Below are 20181 nucleotides of genomic sequence, written 5' to 3'. Positions count from 1 at the left end.
GGGAGATTGAGGACTGGGACCCCCTAAGAGAGAAAAACCATTTTTAACAGGAGGGTTTTGGAGTGTCAGCTAGGATCACATGGGACACATCACTTCCTTTTACTTTTCTCATGTACCTAAGCGTGGAGAAAGTTAATGGCTTGACCCAGCACTGCAAATTGTGCTCCACTGTCTCCGGATCCTGTCCAAATGAGTTGAAAATTCTGCTGAAGGTACAGGGTAGGCTTCTATGAAAACACGCGGGTCTGCGTGTGGCGGGCGACATTGACAAAGTCACTGAATGGCACGCCCCTATGAGGCTTGGAGGAGGCAAGACACACGGATCGATTAGCTAGCGCCTGGAGCATGGTGGGTGTTCAGTAAAAGGAAGACCCTCCCCTTTGTAGAACAGCCCCCGTCTCCGTCCATCCCTGCTACTCAAAGTGTGGTCCGTGGACCAGCGGCGGTGGCGTCACCTGGAAGCTGCTAGAAATGCAGACCCCCGGGTCCACCCCAGACCTGCCGAATCGGATGCTGCCTTTGACAAGATTCCCAGGTGATTTCCGTGCAGCTTCAACTCGCTCAGTTTGGGCTAGTCATCAACAGAGATCCGGGGCTGTGAGCAGAGGGGAGCAAGGTCCCGCCTCCATCCGCCCGGGGCACCGTAACAAAACGCCGCGGGCAGGACTCGAACGTGCGTCTGTGTCTCACAGCTCTGGAGGCTGGCAGTCCAAGAGCCAGAGGCTGGCTGATTCGGTTGCTGGTGAGGACTCTTCCTGGCTTACAGACGGCCTCCTTCTGTGCCCTCAAATGGCCAGCGGTGCCCGAGGTAGGGAAAGGGGGACAAAGGAGGACGAGGAAGAGAGGGAGAGCAGGTCGGAGGGAGATCGTTCTCTTCTTAGAAGTCCCCCAGTCCTACCAGATCAGGGACGCACCCTATGACCTCCACTAACCTTCTTAACCTTACCATCACCTGAAGGTCGCATCTCCAGATACAGTCATGCTGGGAGCTGGGCTTCAGCCTAGAATTTGGGGGGCACCGTTCTGTTCACAGCAGGGTCTCCTCCCTTCGTTGGTTCTGGAAGGACATGCGTTCCCCTTCCTTCTTGCCCTCCTTTCCTCACCCTGTTGCAGAGTCAGCCCAGCCCAGGTGAGCCCCCTCCTCCACCACAATGTGCCACGGAATCCAGAGGGCAGGGCCCAACTCCTCGCTGCCCTGGGCTCGGCTCCCGAATCGACGGCAAGTCCTGACGCTCCGGCTTCAGCTTCTCCATCTGTCCTCCGGGCAGCTTGGAGCGGTGCCACCGCCAGGCTTTGCCTTGAGGGTCCCGTGCTTGTCACCCCGCAGGTGGAAATGCTTGGCCAAACTGTCCCTGTGTGGTGCAAGCATATCCCAGACGGCTCCCCCTCCCTGCCGAGCGCCACATGTGTAACCGCACCAGGCATGGGAGCCCCGGCCGGCATCTCGGTGCCTTCGAAAAAGGCGCTCAGACTTCACAGCAAGTCTGTTCCCTGCAACAGAATTTCCTGGAGTTGGGTCGTGGGGGGGTTGATGCCTGAGCAGAGGGGAAGGTGTCCTTACAGCAAGCCCAGGGACAACAGGGCATCGGTAAAAGCGAGGTTTTGCGGCTTCCTGCTTCCCTTCAACGGTTATTTACCTGCCGAGCACCTATCATGTGCCAGGCATGGGTCCGGCTACTGGGGCCGGGGCAGTGAGCGATGTCGCTGCTTTCATGGAGAGCATGTTCCTGTAATCCAGTGAGGGGCACTCGCAGCACACATAAGTGCCAACGATGTCAGACAGGGTTAAGACGACACGAAAGGCTCTGTGCAGAGAGCAGCACGTACAAAGGCCCTGGGGTGGGAACAGGGCCACCATGCTTGAGGTCTATAAGCCAGAGTTTTCAAAAGTAGCACCCGCCGTATGTAGGATTTAAAAAAATCTGACCTGGTAGTTGTAATGAACATCGCCCAAACACCAGTTTGTACAGAATGCCCCAATTTGTAAGTCTTCAACCCAGTTTGGTAGATGGGGAAACAGAGGCCCAGTGGCCGAAGCAGCTGGATAAAGGCCAGCCCCCAAGAACAGTGTGGCCCTTCCACTTGTGGCCACCTCTGAGTTCACGTCCAATGCTCTGCTCTCCACATCGGACTAACTCCTTGAGTTTCCGGCTTGCTTTTTGCAATGGTCTGTTCTAATTTGATAGGGTCTTCAGACATTCGACATTAAAAAAAATAATACTGAAAAATCTGCATTTTTTTCCCCCAAAGAGAAAAGAGGGTTAAGGGCCCGAGCATTTCAAACATGCATCACAGTGATTTTTTTTTTCCTTCTAGGAACGTAAAATGCAGTGCGTTGGTTATATGCGGAAAGCTATGGGGTTAGGAGGACAGGCCCTTGGGTCAGACAGGTTTGGATTCAAATCCAGCCCCCACTTACAGTGTAACCCGAGCCTCAGTGTCGTCCTCCCCTGTAGAATGGGGACAGTGAGAGCAGCATGTTGAGCGGGGGTCAGTGGAGAATTTATATGCAGTGCTGGGAAAAGTGTGTGCCACAAACTAAGAGCTGAACACATATGAGTTAATATCTGCCACACCTGACCTTCCCCACCCAGACGACCTTTGCTATGAAGGGAGAAGGGAGAAGACAAACCTTGGCCTTGTAGAGTCACGCCTGGCAATGATAACAGGGAGCTTGAGAGTGGGGGGCCGAGGACCTGGGCCAGCTCTGCTGGGGACCCTGACACCTGAGGAGTGGGAAGGGGCTGTCCCCTACTTGAAGTCCCCCAGTTGTCCCCTTATCCTTGGACTAGAATCCAAGGCTGCGTGTGGCCTGGCCCTCTTGACTGTGTCCCCTCCCCACTGTGACCCGGGCTGGCACCTGCTGTGCCCTGCGAGGGACAGGCTTCTTCTGTCATACGGCTTCCATTCAGACGTACCCCCGAGAGCCGCCGGCCCCACAGCCCTGTGTAACTAGCTGCCCCCCCCCCGATTTATTCCCTTCCTGTCGCTTCTCACTACCTGACCGTCTCCCCCGTCGGCATATCGGCGCTGTGAGGCCAGGCACCTCTTCCTCAAAGCCCAGAAGTTGTTCCTGGGGGATTTTCTCCAGTCCTTTGAAAGCTGTAAAGCGCCACCCTCCCTCCACGTGGCGCGGTAGTGTAGGAGGCCCTTCCCCCAGCCCCACCCCAGGGTCCCCGTTTCACCCTCGGGGGCTGGGGTCACTGTGCAGATGTTAGAGAAGAGGGTTCCGATTCAAGAGATCACGTGACTCCCTAACATCCACCAGCTGGAAAGCTTGGGGCGCAGGACCCAGGCCAGAGTCCAGCTGAGCTCTGTGTTCATTCTCGGGTGCTCTCTGCCTCCTCACCGTGCGAGGGGATCCTTGGGGGACGGTCACGGCCACGCTGAGGTCCACACGGCTTCCCTCAGGTGGAAGAGAATTAGAAATGCCCGGGTTTGCTGATCCTTGACAGGGTACCTACTCTGTGCCAACCCTGCTCTGAGCCCTTTGCTCAGATTCACTTGTTAGATCCTCAGACACGGGCAAACTGTGACCCCCCCATCTACAGATCGGGAAACCAAGGCCCAGAGAGGTTGAATCACTTGCCCAAGGCCTCATCTCTGAGGACAAACCATCTTCTGTGTCTTCTCTGCTACCCGCGTGATCTTTCCCAAACCAAATTCTCATCCCTTCCCTGCTGGAAACCCATCACAGGCTCCCCATGACTCCCCCAAGTCTCTGAGCTCCTCAAGGGGACATTCCAGACCCTCCAAGCTCCGCCTCTGTCCCCCTCCTCCCTCCCTCCCTGCACACCCAGTTCCCTCTGCTTGGGAGTCTGTCGAACCACTGTGAGTCCTGGGCTGGGCTGCGCCTGTTCCTGCCCCTCCAGCCCCACGGCTCAGTGCCCCCGCTGTTCTGCCCTCTGGGCTCCAGTGCACCTGCCCGGGGCACCCACGTAGGATAGCACCCCGCCCCCTTCCCTCCCCTGCCTGGTTTTCTCCGTGACGTTTGTGTTCATTCAGTGCCCCATCTCGGTATTCGTATCAATGCTTCTGTCTGAACCCTGACTGGACCACAAACTCCTTAGGGCCCCGGGCATAGTGTCCGTAGAGGTGGTTCTCAAAGTGGGTCCCCAGACAAGCAGCATCTGCATCACTCAGGAACTTGCTGGAGACGCCGCTTCTCAGGATCGGCCCCCAGAAACTGAGCTGGAAACCGGTGGGGGCACAGCGATCCACAAGCCCTCAGAAGGCTTCCCCAGGCCTGGCTAAGGGTCCGTGGAGGCCACATGCTTATTTAGACTGACCTGAATCACCCGCCCTCCAGCCTGAGCACTTTCTCTCCAGGACTGAGTTCTCCATCTCCGTTCAGGCCCGGCAAGGCCGCCACCAGCTGGGCCGCGGTCAGGGTACCAGCACTTCAGGGGTGACTGTTGGGCATGTGACCATCCGGAAAAGGTCTCACGTGTGGGACACCTGGGTGGGACACTGTGCGAAACTGGAAGGAATGGATTTGTAAACCACCGAGGGGGGGCGGCGAGTGCCCCAAGGGGCACGAGGCGGGTGACCACCTGGTCCAGCTTCCCGGGACGGAGGGGTTTCCCGGGACCCCAGACTTTCAGGGGCAAAGCCAGGAATGTGCTAAGCAAGCCGGGCTGGTCGGTCATCCTTGAACCTGGTGCTAAGTGGGCTTCTAAGAGGCTGGGGTGCCTGTGGTAGGATGGCCCCTGCTTCCTCTGCCCCAGCCGCCCGGCTCCAGCTGATTAATCTTGCCCAAGTATATCATTTCTTGTCACTTCGAATCCGCAGTCTTTATGAGCCGGTGCAGGGCACCTCCTGTCTCGGTCCAGGCGTGATGTTTGTTTTAAAGGCATCCCATCTTAAGAGTCTGCGCTGTATGTTTCCAATTCCGAGCGCCTTCAAGAACAGGCCAAATCGATCTTCAGTGGAGGAGGTCGGAGGCCCGAGGGACCCTCCTAGTGCCGGGGCGCCCCTCTGTCTTGATTTGGGTGCTAGAGATACAGGTCTGCACCCGTAGAAAAGCCAGTCAAGCCTCCCCCTTGTGTTTGCACGCTTCTCTGCTCGTGCACTACGCCATGATCAAAGTAAAGAATAAATCTTGAACCTGGAAAATTTACTTTTTCTGACGCGTGAGGTAATGTGTTTCAGAGAATCCGCGAGCTGGAGGGTAAGCTGGAGGTCCAGAAGAAACACCTGAAGGAGCTTGAGGAGAAGGTAGGTGGGGCGCTCGGACCCTCTCCCCCCACCCCCCAGGCTCCCTTCTGTGACGGGTCACCGTGGGGCCTTTTCCTTCTGGGCTCCAGTGTTACAATGCAAGAGGATAGGCTGTTCCTCCCGCCTCCCTTCTCGGCCCCATGCTCCGCCCCCCCCCCCAGTGGGCACACCCACCAAAGAAGTAGCTCCTTCAAACGTTTTTCTGGGGAAGAGAAGTGCAGTTTGGGACCAACTTAGTGTGTGTGGACGGAGTAGGGGGGATGCCTTCCCCTCCCCACCCCCCACCCCCCCACAAAAGACCTTCCGCTGAACCCATCTGACACTAATTCACTGGGAAGGACAAGGTGACCGTCTCTGGATTGATAAGCCAGGTTGGGCTGACCAGGCTGGTGACGTCACCAGTGAGGACCTCGGTTACGTCCCGCGGACGCCTTCCCCTTTGATGATACCCGTGAGCCAAAACCAGGTCGTGTGTTCTTGGAAGTCTCTGCCCTCCCAGCCGGGAGCAAGGCTGGCCTGTCACATGTGGACACCGAGCCCCCCCACTTGTCTCTCTGGGTTGCTACCACTTGATGGGTGGGGAGACCCGGCCTGAGATAGATTCAGACACCGGACCCCGATCCCACAGCTGGGAGGTGCCACGGCCACCCCTCAGCCCCTCCAGCAGCAGCCCCCCCCCCCTTGCTGGTCTAGGCAGACAAGCAAGTGGCACTCACAACCATGTGTGTGGCATCTCTGTTGTGCCCTCACCACCTCCTGCACGTCCACCCGGTGACCACAGATTCCTTGAGCTCAGGGACCCCCTTGTATTCATCACCTCATCCGAGAGCGTTCTTACCATGGAATGGGGTATCCCCACACTTTTGCCAGATGAGTGACAGACAAGTAGGGCAGAGCCTGTAATTGCGCACTGTGTGCCACAGAGGTAAGTCCACGCGTGGGAGCCACACAAAGGCTCCAGCCCCGTCCGGGGGTCGTCGGGGACGATGAGGAGGGGATCCCCGTCTGAATCTCAAAGGCTCATGTGCAGTCACCCCGGAGAAGAGGAGGGAGAAAGGGCATCTGTGGGCTTCAGGTCTCCGAGGCGGGTCCTAGGAGAGAGGAAGCCAGCTCCCAACCCAACTCCCAACTGTGCGTGGACAAAGTCACAGAAGTCACCGGAGAGCAGATTTCAGGGAGGATATGTAAAAATGGGATGACGGCCCCTCTCTGTCCTGGAGGGAATCAAACACGGCGGGCCCAAGGAGACAGGACAGCTCTACAGATGCTAAGCCACTTTTAGAAGCTTCCTCTCCTTTCCCTCAGGACAGGCGGACCCCCCTTTCCTGTGTCCTCACTTCCCACTCAGTGCCTCCGGCCCGCACAACCGCCGGTGTCCCCCGGGGGGCAGCAGAGGGTCGCGGCTGGAGGGCTCGCGCACAGGGATTGGGGCCGTTCTCCCGCCACAGCCCTGGGGAGCCCCTATGGGATTCTGATTTAAACGCATTCCTGGCGTCTCCATCTTCCGGATGGCCACCTTGAGACCTCCTGGGGCTATGTTGAGGCCCCAAGGGGATCTTTTGTATGATTCGATCCAAGAACGTCCTGGGCGTAAGCTGGCTTTGCAGGCAGGTGCACCTTGGCCCACTGGGGGATCTGTCCCTCTGCTCCGGCCTGGGGGTTCTGATCTGCGCTCCCCATCTTCTGTGGTTGTGAGGCTACCTGGGAGGGGGGATGTGAAGGTCTGAGCCCCAGGCCCCGACACCAGTCAGTGGGTCACCAACGCTGGTTCTCCCGCTCAGCCCCCCAGCGTGGCTTTAGGACTCGAGTCGGCAAAATGGGTCACAGAGCAGGACCTGATGGCAAAAAGACTTAAAACGTGCCACCGTTGTTCTGCCGGTTAAAGTTTTAAAAGGTGGGATCGGCCCACACATAGAATAACGCCGGCTGCCTTTTTGATTAGGAGGAGGACTGGGCAATGTTCGGTCCCCCCCTTTCTGCCTCTTTTTTACTCTCTTCTCAAAGCAAATGTGTGCGGGTTGGTCTGTCTCCCTTGGTCCCAGAAAGGAGTCCCCGAGGCTGGCACACAGAGCAGGTGGACTCCTGGTCCGGCCAATAGGACAAGAAACGCCCAAACGTGCATGTGTGCGATGGGCACTCCTGGGAAGTGACTCCGGCCACGTTATCGGTGGCTCATGTCAGTGGCCAGGAACTCTTCCCAGCCACACGCGGCTGGGTGGTCCTCGCAGGCCCTTCTCCCTCCCTGGGCCTCAGTGTCCCTATGTAGAAAATGAGAGCTGGAAGGGGCGCCTGGGTGGCTCAGTCAGTTGAGCCTCCGACTTCAGCTCAGGTCGTGATCTCACAGTCCTGAGTTCGAGCCCCGCATAGGGCTCACCGCTATCAGCGCAAAGCCCGCTTCGGATCCTCTGTCCCGCCTCTCTGCCCCTCCCCTGCTTGCGCTCTCACAAAAATAAATAAACATTAAAAAAAGAAAGAAAGAAAATGAGAGCTGGGTGACTCCATAGGTCCCGTCCGGCTCCAACTTCCAATGATTCTAAAACTTGTGTGAAACTTGGTGGCTGCCTGTTTGGATTTTAAATTTCCCAATAAATAATTTAGGGATGCGATTACCTTGCTTTTTTGGGGGGGAGAAAGAATGATTTTCAAAACCCCCGATGATGCTCCGATAGGTTCTACATAATGAGCAGCATTCCTTCTTGAGCAAAACAGGTCATGAGTGAAGAAAGCAAAGTGTACTTTCAAATTGACCTGTATAATTTTTCCTTTCCCTTGCCATCTGTTTTCGTGCTATTTTTTCCTTTTTCTTTTTTTTAAATATTAATTTATTTTTGAAGGAGAGAGAGAGAGAGAGTATGATCGGGGGAAAGGGGCAGAGAGAGAGGGAGACACAGAATTGGAAGCAGGCTCCAGGCTCTGAGCCATCAGCACGGAGCCCGACATGGGGGTCGAACCCACAAACCGCGAGATCATGATGCAAGCCGAAGTCGGACGCTTAACCCGCTGAGCCACCCAGGAGCCCTGTATTTTTTGTTTTCTTTTTTAAAGCAGAGTCATTGAGGGGCGCCTGGGTGGCTCAGCCGGTTGAGCGTCCAACTTCGGCTCAGGTCATGATCTCGCGGTTTGTGGGTTCGAACCCTGCGTCGGGCTCTGTGCTGATGGCTCGGAGCCTGGAGCTGCTTCGGATTCTGTGTCTCCCTCTCTCTCTGCCCCTCCCCTGCTCATGCTCTGTCTCTGTCTGTCTTTCAAAAATGAATAAACATAAAAAACAATGAAAGCAGAGTCACTGAATGGCACAAAAGATTTTAAACAATGATCTCTTAGGAGACTGGGCGGGGATGGTGTTGCGGGAGGGCTTCTGCATGTTGGCAGGTCAGTCTGGGTGACCTGTGACCCCGGGTGGAAACCCCTGATCCTGGTGGGCCCGCCATGTCCGGTGTTTGGTGGGGGCCACCGACCGTGACCATCGGAGGGTCCTTCCCTGTTTAGAAAGTGTCCTGGGGTGAAGAAAGCCACATGTCCTCACCCAAAGCCTCCCCGTCTGGCTGAATCAGCTGGGCGTTGGGGGGCGCAGTTGGGGGGGTGCCGAGGCCTTCCGGAGGGTGGGGTCCCAGTGAGGTCAGCTTCTGAAGCTCACTTCCTGTCCTCCTTCCGAACCCCACCCCGATGCATTAGTTCTTGTGAAATGTGTCACTGAATCCCAAACCACATGTCTTACATCTTTCTTTCTTTTCTTTCCCCCCCCCACCTCATTTTCTTTTGGTCTTATTTTATAGTTTTTGTTCCTTTTTTTGTTTTTCTCACTAGCATTCATTCTGTGGCCTTGATGACGTCAGTGAGCAAAGAACTCGGGTTGGTATCCTTTCAATTTCACTGCTAAAAAACAAACAAACAAACAAACAAAACACGATGGTTTTCTGAAAAGGCGAATTTCTCCCATTTCTGACCATCACATTCTTCCTTGGGCGATGAGGGCTCCGTGGAAGGTGGCCCGTGGAAGGTGGCCCATGGAAAGTGGCCCGTGGCAGATTCCTCAGCTCTCTGGCTCCCTGGGGAAGGGGGGCCATCCGGGGGTCCCTGGCGAGTCCCATCCCCTGGGAAGGAGGTCGGGGGAGCTCTTTGTGGAGAAGGGACAATGGGACCTCATGGTTGCCCTGTTGTATTTCGTCTTTAGAAGGGGGGTGGCGGTTGTGGGTTTTTTCCAAAGCGCCTTTCTCTTTTGGCTTTGCCTTCTGGTGCTCTCTGTTGCCTGTGGACCAGACCATAGTGGGCTTCTGGGGTCGGGGGTCTTCAGGAGCAGGAGACTGATGGGCAAGTCCATGACCCGCATACAAAATACCCAGGAAGCCCGTGTGAAGAGCCCCAGCTCCCTGCCCCTCCCCTGCCTCTGCCTGGTTTTCACCCCTGCGGGGACCTTGCATGAGCCATCCGGGCAGGGGGTCCAGCTCTGCCCTGCATGTCCCCAGGGCCCAGATCTCACCCGAGTGCCTGCGTGGGCGCCCATGTCCCTCCCCATTCTCTTCGTTCTTGAATGCCCCCTGGGTAGGGGGTCTGCCAGGGCCTCTAGGATCTGCCTCTGAATCTGGCCCAGGCCGAGAGCGCTGTGAGCTCTGGGGATGCCCGCAGGGCCCATCCGCTGCCCTGACCCCCAGGCTGAGCTCCGCTGCCAGGTCCTTCCCTGCCTGACGTTCTCATGGAAGCCCTGAGCCGCCCCCCTGCACGCCAGGGCTTTGCCTGGGACCTTCTGTGTCCCAGGGCCTAGGGCTCGGCACGTGGTCGATGTTCGTGCAGTGTTTGTGCAGTGAGTAAAGGAATGGTCCCAGGTCGCGTCGGATGGGGAGTGGGAGTAGCCAGGGAGGTGGGGGGAGGTGCTGGAGGACAGGCCATCCGAGTCCCGTTTCCTCCTCCCCTGCATTGTCGGCAGAGGTCCCTCAGTGGGCTCAGCTGGAGAGTTTAGGAGGGCAGTGGGGGCGGGGCGGGGGGCAGACAGGCCAGGGGCTTCTCCAAGCATTTGAACCCTTGATCTTTGCGTCGTTTCAAACTATTTTTTTAATCTTACAGGATAGAAAAAGAGCTTATGGAATACATTGAGTCCCCGCGGCATCCCCAACCCCACTCACACCAAAATCCAACGGCAAAACAAGCTCCTTCAAGCCAGAGACTGGAAACAGAATTCACGTGTACTTGACGAGGAGGCCTTTTGACCTACGGCTGGGTCCTGGCTGGGCCGAGCTGTAGGAGCCCCGAAGACGCTGGGGGTTTTGTCAAGCTCGGGGCCACGTCCGAGCCCCCACTCTGGCACCATCGAAGCCCAAGGGGCAGAGACCTGAATACCAGGAAAGTAAGTGCAATTACTAGAAAGCGAGTCACTGGGGAGCCACTGCGCGGCCGGGGGCCAGGCCAGAGCCCTTGTCCCCGCACTGCATGCCTCCCCTGGACGCAGACTTCTGTACATATGTCTCCATGAACTGTGCTCTGTGTACCCGGAATCTGTCAGCCAAGTGAATTGCAAGTGTCCCTGTGATCTGAACCCGAAGTCAAGCCCCGGTCAGCAAAACCCTTCGAGAGCCCCGTGCAGCAGATCCAGCGGGCGGCCACCAGGGGGAGACAGAGCGAGAGAGATTGAGAGAGAGAGCGCGAGCGCAGGACTCTGACTAGGGGCAGGAGCCTTGCCCACTGTGGAGGGCGGATCCAAGGACCTCAGAAGTCCAAGAAAGAAGCCACAGGCTCCATCACTCTCCTGGATGGGACACGGTGAAAGTCTCAGAGCATGACTGTCCCTGGAGCGAGGACAGAGGAGGTGGACGCAGTCCCTGACCACACCACGACCCGCGCTGCCTCGCATCTTGGTTGTAATTTGCAAGACGCTGCCGAGGGAAGATGCCGGGAGGCGGAGTGTTCCGTGGAGCGTCCGTGGGGGACGAGCCTCCCCCCGCATCGGTCTGACCCCAGGGCCGCCCTCTCTCAGTTGTGGAGGAGGGAGCCCTTCCTGATCTTGGGGCCCCCGAATGGAACCTTCGAGCAGACGGAGCGCCCGGGGCAGCCAAGGAGGCCAGACAGCGGCTGCTGAGAGTCGGGCCCCGGAGGCAGAGCCCCCGAGGAGAGATGTGACCTGGGGTGATGCTGTTCTTGTTGTTCTCGGTGGGGTGGGGGGGGGGGTGAGCATCTCCAGAAGCCCCTGCTCACGTGACTGTTGTCTCCAAAACGTCTGGAAGGAAGATGTGCAGAATTAGAGTCGATGAAGTTAAACAGGAGGCGGTGCAGGGGAAGGAAGGGAGGAGCAGTAGCGGGGACGGGTCGGTCCCAAGGACGGGAAGATTGGCTGCTCTGTGGTTGCTGGGCTGCGAGAGCGAGCCTGTGATTTCTAGTAAGAAGAGCCTTTGGAGGAGACAGAAGTGGCTGAAATTCGGGCCGCGGAGGGGAGCAGCGGAGGAGCGGAAGGTTCTCAGAAGGGCAGACCGGAGGACGGAGAAGGCGGTGACCGTGAGCGCAGCAGGGGCGCCCCGGCCCGATGGGGAGGGATGTCCAAACCAAATCGAAGAACCGAGGGGGCTCTAAGCAAACACGCACAGGACAGCTGAGGAGAGACCATTCTCTTTTGAGCACCCGCCGCCCCAGCCCCCACGACTTACACCGTTCAGCGACCGAACGTGCATGAACTGGTGTCTTCGCGTGAAGACAGGCATCTGAGCATCCCAGGGAGCGATGGGAGTGGGGAACCGCGCAGGGAGTGCAAATGAACACACATCTGCTTTCCCCGGGGCCCAGGCAGCGCACAGAGCCCTTCCTCTGCTGAGTAGGCAGAAGTCCAGGTGGTGTACACAGCTCTCTAGGAAGCGTTTTTATGGCACTGCCCACCCTCTCCCCGCTGCTGGAGCGTCCAGGGGCGTGGTCCTCACGCCCTCCTGTCCTCGTCCTTCTGTCTGCTCGGCTCTCCCACTCAGACGACAGGAATGGCATTGGCTTTGAAGTCAGACCCGTCTGGGTCCGCTCCCAGCCTGGCCCCTTTCCTTGTAGCCGACACGGGCAAAGTACTTGCTGCCCCGAGTCTTAACTCCTTCCGGAGGATGGGGGTGATGGTCCCCATGCAACGCCTCACCCCTGCTCTCTGTTGGGCATAACTAGACGGTTAGACCCGCAGGACTTCCGGACCCTGGTTCCCTCCCTGGCACTCGCCCTGCAAGGAGACCAAACAACCCGCGGGGGACCGGGAGCCATTCTCTGAGACAGCTCAGGTGCGAGGGAATGAGACCACGCAAGCAGGTATGGAGCGTTCCTGGCGGAAAAGCCCGAAGTCCCCAGTAGGCGCCAGTGTTTCTCGTGACAGTCCTGGGCATTGCTTCCGAGGTCCCTGCCCGGGACAGGCTCGGTTACGACAGCCCTTGAACTCGGGAGGGCCTCAGAGCTCTGGTGGCTCACGAGATGCATACCTAGACTGCATCCGCGTCCCCCACTCCCGGAAGGGGCTGTTGTGGTGGGTGTGACCTCGTAGCACAGCCCAAGTTCCATGCCCGTGTGGTTCCCAGGGCGGCAGAGCTCCGAGGTCGGCCGGTCCCCGGGTCAGCGTCTCATGCAGAGAGGAGAAGGGCTGGGTCCACCCTTTCCCACCGCCCTCCTTGCAGATCTGTGGGCGGGATGAAGGGAGAGCCGGGTCAAGTTCCTGGCATGTGATGAGGCCTCAATGCATGGTTTCCCACCCTTCACCCTAATTCCTCTGTGGCCGGCGGCCACCCGCGAGGAGCTGGGCAGAGAAGTCCAGGGGGCAGACCCGTGTCCCGTCACTGTTGTTCTGGCAGCATTTGTGGGCCAGGAGACCGGCGGTGCAGGGTGACAAGCCCTCCCCGTTTGCCTGGGAGGTGGGACTTCCGGTTTTAAAATGGGGGGAGTCGCAGGCGAGCCAGGACGCGAGGGTCCTCCTGGAGCACGAGGACTTGACCGCTGGCCCTACTTCACTCTGGGCCCAGATGCGCACGGGTGTGTTTTCCTTCCCCTGCACACGCTGAGCCGGGTGCTGTGGCGTGAGAAAGGCTGGGTGCGTGCTGCTTCTGGGGTTAGCTCATCCGGAAGCACCCCCGCACTGTCTGAGGCGCTGTGGGGGGTGGGAGGGCTGCAGGTGCACTGAGTGTGTGCACCCCGCCCCTTGTCAGGGGGCCCTGGTTACCTTGGAGACACGAACGCTGTGCTCCAGCATGAGCTCAATACCCTTCTGAGCAAACTCATGATCTTTCCTCCCATCAGCCACTCCTGCCCCCTTTCTTCCCCGTCCTTGCATCCTGGAGGCTGAAAGCCTCAAGGTCTCTGGCTCCTGCATTTCCCTCGCCTCCCATAACCAGTATGTGACCGGTGGAACCCTGCCCGACAGTCCCGGTCCAAACAATGACCTGTTTGTCTCAGCCTATTTTCTCACATTTAACCAGAACCTGCTAGAGGCCTGCCCACTTGGGGGTGCTCCTCCCTGAGGTCGTCGAAGCGCTCGGGGCTTCTGAAGACCCCAGACTCTGCCCCCCAGACTGTGCCCAGCAGTTAGGTAATTTGCCCAGGATTCTGTCAGAGAAGCCACAGAGATGGGATTCGAACCCAGGCCGTGTGGCCTGGGCACCTGAGGTCCAAGCTGGCCCACTGTATCCCCTCTTGGCCAATGCCCCGCCCTGCTGCCTCTGGCCACCCCGTGTCTGTCGGAAGCCCTCTGGGCCGCCCCAGCACACGGGTCCACTGTTGTGTATGAAAAACAAAATGTATGAAAAACAAAATGTATGAAAAACAAAATCTGCCCCCAACCCGGACAACGTCTCTACAGAGGTAAATAAGAAGGAAAGCACGTTTAGTATTGAATAAGTGTCAAACCAGTGACGTGCATCATGGGCAATTCCGCTCAGAGGTTTGCAAAGACAGAAAGGAATCTCGCCCCTCTATGAGCCAAGCAGACACAGTCCATTGCACACGTGCCCTCAAGATAAACACTACTCAGGTCTCAAATCAGGGGACCGGACAGCACTGTCTTTTACGCACAAGTCCCCCTAAATCCACCTGGCCGTGGGGGTGACCCTCTGTGTTCCTTAATTTGCTTTATTCAAAGGAGAAGGAAACGTTTCTCGTCTTTATGGCAGGCTGGTTTTGCAGTGTGGAGCCAGGCACCCACTGCAGTTAGGCCCCTCGCCTCCCACAGGATCTGGGAGACAGGGTTCTATTATCCTTGGATGTTTACATTCCAAAGCGATGGTCCCAGGGTCTTCAGAAAGACAACCCTTGGGTCAGAAAGCTGGCAAAAAAGCTTATTTAGCTTTCAAAAAGATTTACATGTATTTCAAAGAGCCGAACAAAGCATATGCAAGTTTTCCTTTATGTTTATTTCTTTTTGTGAGAGCCAAAGACAGAGGGGCAGAGAGAGGCGGAGACACGGAATCCGAAGCAGGCTCCAGGCTCCCAGCCATCAGCACAGAGCCCGACGTGGGGCTCGAACTCACGAACTGTGAGATCATGACCTGAGCTGAAGTCGGACGCTTAACTGACCCACCCGGGTGCCCCTACAAGTTTTCTAAAGTAAATGCTCCCGTAAATAAGGGCAGGGGGGAGTCCCTTCCACTATTTTAACAGGGGCAGTTAAGCCTGGTATTTTTTTTTTTTAATGTTATTTTTTTGAAAAGGGGAGAGGAGGGGCAGAGAGAGAGGGAGACAGGGGATCCAAAGCAGGCTCCCAGCTGTCAGCACAGAGCCCGACGCGGGGCTTGAACTCATGAACCCTGAGACCATGACCTGAACCGAAGTCGGACGCTTAACAGACAGAGCCACCCACAGGCCCCAGAGTGCTCCTTCCTCAGGGGAAATCAGACCAGGCCCTCCCTGCCTCTAAACACCCCTGGGACACCCCGCTGCCCACAGAGAGATGCCTCAGTCTTTGTCCTGGAGCTCGAGGCCTGCACTGATACGGCCCCAGCTCACCTTCTGTCCTCTGCCCTCATTTCCCCTCCAAGTGCCCACGGGGCTGGCCACTCCCTTCGCCTGTCCTGCCGATGCCGCGGGGCTTTGACCCCAAGGCTGCCTCCGCCTGCTGGAAGCCTGTGCTCAGGTCCGCCAGCTGCGGTCCTCCATTCCTGAGTCCACTGACCCGAGTCCTGAGTGGGCTCCCTCCCACAGGACATGCTTCTTCCCGTCGGGGCCTTGGTGCACTCCTTACCTCTCCAGTTTTGGATTTGGACCCGGTCTTGAATCCTGACTCCAGCACCTCCCATATGTGAGGCCTGGATGAGCTCCTCTACCTTCCGGAGCCTCTGTCTCATCATCCACAAAATGGGCACGATGATGCCCACCTCCTAGGGTTACCGGGATGGTTGGGCCGGCTAGGGTGACATGACCCAGAGCGCGGGCGATACCCGGAGCAGCACTAGCCCCCCCACCCCTCTGCCTGGCGAGCTCTAGGTCCCTGATTAACGTTTGCTGTCCTCAGAGAGGAGGCATAGAACTTCATTCACCACTGAGAATTTATATTTCTGACGGTCCTGCCCGGAAATCTCGTTTTATCTCTCTGTGCGCAGCATTAAGCGTTCAATTTCAGGTGACTTTTCCGCAACTTTGTCTTGCTTTGGGTGAGTTCTGGCATGCCAGCTTGTAAAACGAGAGGCGTTCATTCATATTGTATGATGTGTGTGCCAGTGAAACCCAAGGCCTCAGAAGTACTCATAAATCATTCACCTGTTCTTGCCCTCCTCAAAGGGTGTTGTCCCACACAATCTGAAGGCACCGCGGCCTCCGGAAATCTCCAGAAAGTCAGAGTCGCAGATCCACTTCGTGGCATTAAGTCTTGACCCGTGAACTATGCACGCGATGGAGCCCGTAGCCAGAGGGCGGACTGAGAAAAGCTTCAGCTACGTTGTCAGAGCCCCCGGCAGCGATGGGTTTGATGTGATGAACGTTGACGTGAAGATTGACACGTGCTGGGTATTCCAGGACGTAGAGGACGGTGGTGAGGAGCCCGGCTGTCTTCCGGCAGCTGGAAGCCCAGACACGGATGCGGGCGTGCTCAGGAAGCAGCTGGAATCCTCAGAGCAGAAGCTGCTGGCAGCTGTGGACAAGCACGTGATGTCGGAGTCCAGGCTCAGAAGCAGGTAAATACGGCGTTTGCACCTCTTGCTTGTGTACTTAAGGAATCCGAGCCCCGTAACCGTGTTAGATCGGTGTGTCGAATCGTTTCTGTGGCCGGGGGCGCGGCCGGCCTGTGCTACGCAGCCTGCCTGCTGCCTCTGCGACCCGCACTGGTCCCCGCTCCCTCCCGTCCTCTGCTCCGCGTCTCGGGCTGAGCCCACAGTCTCCCAGGCTCCCAGCTCAGGCTTCCAAGTGGGTCCGGCCAACGGGAGCCACCGCGGGGAGCCACCCTCTCCGGGTGACATCTTGGGCCAGCGGTGCCTCAGCCATGCCCAGGGTTCCTCTGCGGTCCTCCCCTGCCTGTGGCCCAGCGTCCCTGCTTCCTCCTCATGTGTCCCTTGAGACGCAGGGGCCGCAGTGGCTCCTGCCGGTTGCTTATCTCTCCGTTGTCTGGCGCGTCTGGCCTTTAAGCTCTTCTGTCACCTTCACAGCAGACTCCCTGCACTTGTCCCTCGCTGCTGACCTCCGGGGGTGGGCTCTGTTTCCCTGATGGAGCCAACGTGGTCTGGAGGTTGGGCATGCGAGCCCGGCTCCTTCTCAAGGCCCGTGCTCTTTCCTGACCAGTTTCTGACACCGAGGCCCACAGAGTGAGGCGGGGTCCTGCGTGCATATCAGGGGAGACACCTGGAAACACAGGACAGCAGTGGCTGGGCTCCACTCTGACAGGTTCACCGAGATCCCAGCAGCCAAGTGTCTTGAATTTGTCTGGGACGTCACCATTTTCTTGTCTTTTCCTTCCTTTTAATAAAGGCGAGTTGTTCAATGTGTATTTACCCGTGATTTCCTTTTTGTTTCCTCTCTGTAAAGCTTTTTACGTGGAGAAACTCACGTCTCAGAAAGATTGGCTTGGTACTCTATGTGATTGTCCACTCATTCATTCATTCATTCATTCGCTCACTCACTATTCTACCACCTGCACTCGCCCACCCAAGAGTCATGTGCTAAGTTGTAGTAGTTTGCTCAGGCTGCTCTGAGGAAGTACCACAGACTGGGGGGCTTAACGGAGTCTGGGAGTCCAAGTTCAAGGTACAGGCAGGTTTGGTTCCTTCTGAGGACTCTCCTTGTGTCCTCACATGGTCATTCCTCTCGTGTCTGTGTCCTAATCCCCTATTCTTATGAGGACCAGTCAGATTGGATCAGGGCCCAGCCATACGACCTCATTTTAACTCAGTTACCTCTGTAAAGACGCTGTCTCCAGATACGGTCACTGTCTGAGGTCCTCAAATTCGACATACGAATTTGAGGGGGACGCAGATCAGCCCATAATATAAACCCTGGGGGTTGAGACCCAGGGAAGGTAGGGCCCCGGCCCTGGAGAGAGTGTAACCCACACACGGTGTGGATTCAGATCTTTCTCCAGAAAGATGGGCAGTGAAAGCCAGAAAGTCACTGAGCCTGTGGAAAATGGTGGGAAAACGTCTGCCAAAGGAGATCCCTCCATGCCAGGGAGAGACAAGGAGCCCTGGGGGCACCATGAGCGATGCAGAGGAGGGGGCCTCTGTGGCTGGGGCCTGGGGTGAGGCCATCCTGGAGGAGGCCTCCTGGACCTGCCTGTCCTGTGTGTAATGCAGGACATGTCCTCTGTTCTCTGAAGGTGGGCCGCACCACCCTGCAGGTGCGGGGGACCAGAGGCTGGGGAGGATGAACCACCTTATCCAGGGTCACTGAGAGCTGCAGCCAGGGGTCGAACGCCCCGTGGGTTTCATCTTGCTAGGGTACGGTTAAGGTTGGTCTTAGGACTTCACTTGGAGGAAAGAGCTAAAATTAAACAGCATTTATTATAAAAATAATGAAGCGTTGTTGAAATTTGAGGAAGAAGAGCCCCTCCCACCTTTATTACATCAGTGTTGCCCGTTCATTTCCAACCAAACTGCAGCAAAAGTAACAGGACCATCCACTGAGTGCTTACTCTGTTCCAGGCACTGTTAAATCGCCTCGTATTTAATCCTTAAGACGATACCCAAAATGAGGTGATAATGTTATCCTCATTTACAGATGGGGAAAGGAAGGCGTGGGGTAGTTAAGTGACTTCTCCACAGTCACTCCCATCCAGCCACGTGGTGGTGGGGGGTGGGACTGGGACGTGAACCCCAGTGGCCCCGCCCAGGGTGGTAATAGCAGCCGGGGTTGGGGGGAGGGGGGCAGTTTCTCGTGGTGCCCCTGGTTTCATAGCAAGCAGTCTGCAGCTCTGCGTAGTGATAGTTGCGTAACTGGTCACCAGTGGAAAATGGCACCTCATTGTCGATTTCGTATCCGTGGGCGTGTTTGTTTCCAAGGGCTGCTGAAACAAATTTCTACAAACCTGGTGGCTTAAGGCAACACACAGGGATGGTCTGACAGTTCTGGAGGCTGAAGCCCTACAGCGACAACCCCGGGGGCCAACGTCAAGGCGTGGGGAGAGCCATGGGAGAATCTGTTCCCTCCTCGTTTCCAGCATCCACAGCTGCATTCCTTGGCCCCCGGCACCTTCCCCCACCCACAGAGTCAGCAGATTAGCGTCTAGCTTCAGGGGTCACCTGGGAATCTCCCTCTGCTTCCCTACTGCAAGGACAGACACCTGTGACGGCAGGCAGGGCCCACCCAGATGGTGTCCAGGCCTTTCACGTCATCACAGCTACAGTCTCTTGCATTTCAAGCAATGTTCATGGGTGCCGGGGATTAGAGCCCGGATATATTGCAGGGCCAATATTCAGCCTGCCATGGTGAGACTAGTCATTTTCTGCTTCAAGTATGGGGATAATTACCAGAGTTAAATATTGTCTCATTTTTAGTGTTCTGGGTCGATCTCAAAAAATGGAAAGAGAGGCTTTTCTGATCCCTTTCAGATATCACATTTAAAACACATTTTTTAATGTTTTATTTATTTTTGAGAGAGAGAGAGAGAGAGAGAGAGAGGGAGAGGGAGGGAGGGGCAGAAAGATAGAGGGGGACACAGAATCTGAAGCAGGCTCCAGGCTCCGAGCTCTCAGCACAAAGCCGGACACGGGGCTCAAACTCACAAACTGCGAGATCGTGACCCGAGCCGAAGTTGGAGGCTTAACCGACTGAGCCACCCGGGCGCCCCCATATCACTACATTTTATAAGCAATCGAGTGCTCGGCCTGACTCTGACTGATTAACCTGGGGCCATTCCTGGGGTTCGGCTTGGAAGGAACCTGATTACAATCCATACAAGGGGCACACCCTCTTCCTTCGCTTACGAGAGCCTTCCCCAGGGCCTCAGGGCAGGAGAGGGGGCTCTTGTCCTTATTAGGAATAATAATGCATCATTTCATTTCTTCACAATAACCCTTCCGAGCCAGGCACAAGTACCTCTATCTTACAGATACAGAGACCGTGGGTCACGGTGGGGAACAATCCCAGGTGAGGCCCCGTGGCTGGTCAGCGGCCGGGTCAGGGAGCAAAGCTGGGTCCTCCCCCAGGGGCACAGAGTCTGTCCTGGCGGAGCAGGCCGCCCTGTGTGGCGTGGGCCGAGGAGTGAAGGTGTGCACAGGTGTGGGCTGTGAACGCACTTCCCACGTGTTGCCTGGATTTCTGTCATAGAGGGGAGATTGGCACATTAAGGGGACTTGGAAGCCAGGCACGAACAGGAGATGGGCAGTCTTTGTGGTTCCTGGGGTCCCAGCGGGACCAGCCTGTCCCCTTGGGTTTCTCTCCATTCTCCCGTGCACCTCCTCCGGACGGAGCTGCGGTCAGGGCTCACATCCGGCCTGCGATACAAGTTCCACATTTCCCCAGGATGATAAGAAAAGGCTTCCTGTGGCTGAGCCGTCCCTAATTATCAGGCCGTTTCCACCTTCTCTCTGTTGTAAGTAATACAGGATGAGT

General features: G+C 56.9%; 2 protein-coding genes across 12 annotated transcripts in view; both read left to right on the top strand.

Moving 5' to 3' along the window:
- Positions 1 to 11749, top strand: part of JAKMIP1 (janus kinase and microtubule interacting protein 1) — a 136066-nt gene extending 124317 nt beyond the window's left edge. For 7 of the 9 annotated variants that reach the window (XM_053901714.1, XM_053901708.1, XM_053901707.1 and 4 more), the window contains 3 exons: positions 5152 to 5217; positions 9022 to 9066; positions 10276 to 11749. In XM_053901714.1, coding sequence (XP_053757689.1) covers positions 5152 to 5217; positions 9022 to 9066; positions 10276 to 10305 — 141 coding nt within the window. In that variant the 3' untranslated portion in view covers positions 10306 to 11749. Of the gene's footprint in view, positions 1 to 5151; positions 5218 to 8990; positions 9067 to 10275 lie in introns of all 9 variants that reach the window. The other 2 variants (XM_053901709.1, XM_053901712.1) reach the window with 1 other exon arrangement.
- Positions 11750 to 11859: 110 nt separating this feature from the next.
- Positions 11860 to 20181, top strand: part of CUNH4orf50 (chromosome unknown C4orf50 homolog) — a 114437-nt gene continuing 106115 nt past the window's right edge. For all 3 annotated transcript variants that reach the window (XM_019453744.2, XM_019453745.2, XM_053901706.1), the window contains exons 1-2: positions 11860 to 12477; positions 15925 to 16316. In XM_019453744.2, coding sequence (XP_019309289.2) covers positions 16027 to 16316 — 290 coding nt within the window. In that variant the 5' untranslated portion in view covers positions 11860 to 12477; positions 15925 to 16026. The remainder of the gene's footprint in view (positions 12478 to 15924; positions 16317 to 20181) is intronic.

Source organism: Panthera pardus, unplaced genomic scaffold (genome assembly GCF_024362965.1).
Source record: "Panthera pardus isolate Hobbes unplaced genomic scaffold, ASM2436296v1 HiC_scaffold_13, whole genome shotgun sequence".
NCBI classification, from domain to species: Eukaryota; Metazoa; Chordata; class Mammalia; order Carnivora; family Felidae; genus Panthera; species Panthera pardus.
The sequence above is the reverse complement of the archived record's forward strand: the minus strand, read 5'-3'. Positions and strand labels throughout refer to the sequence as shown.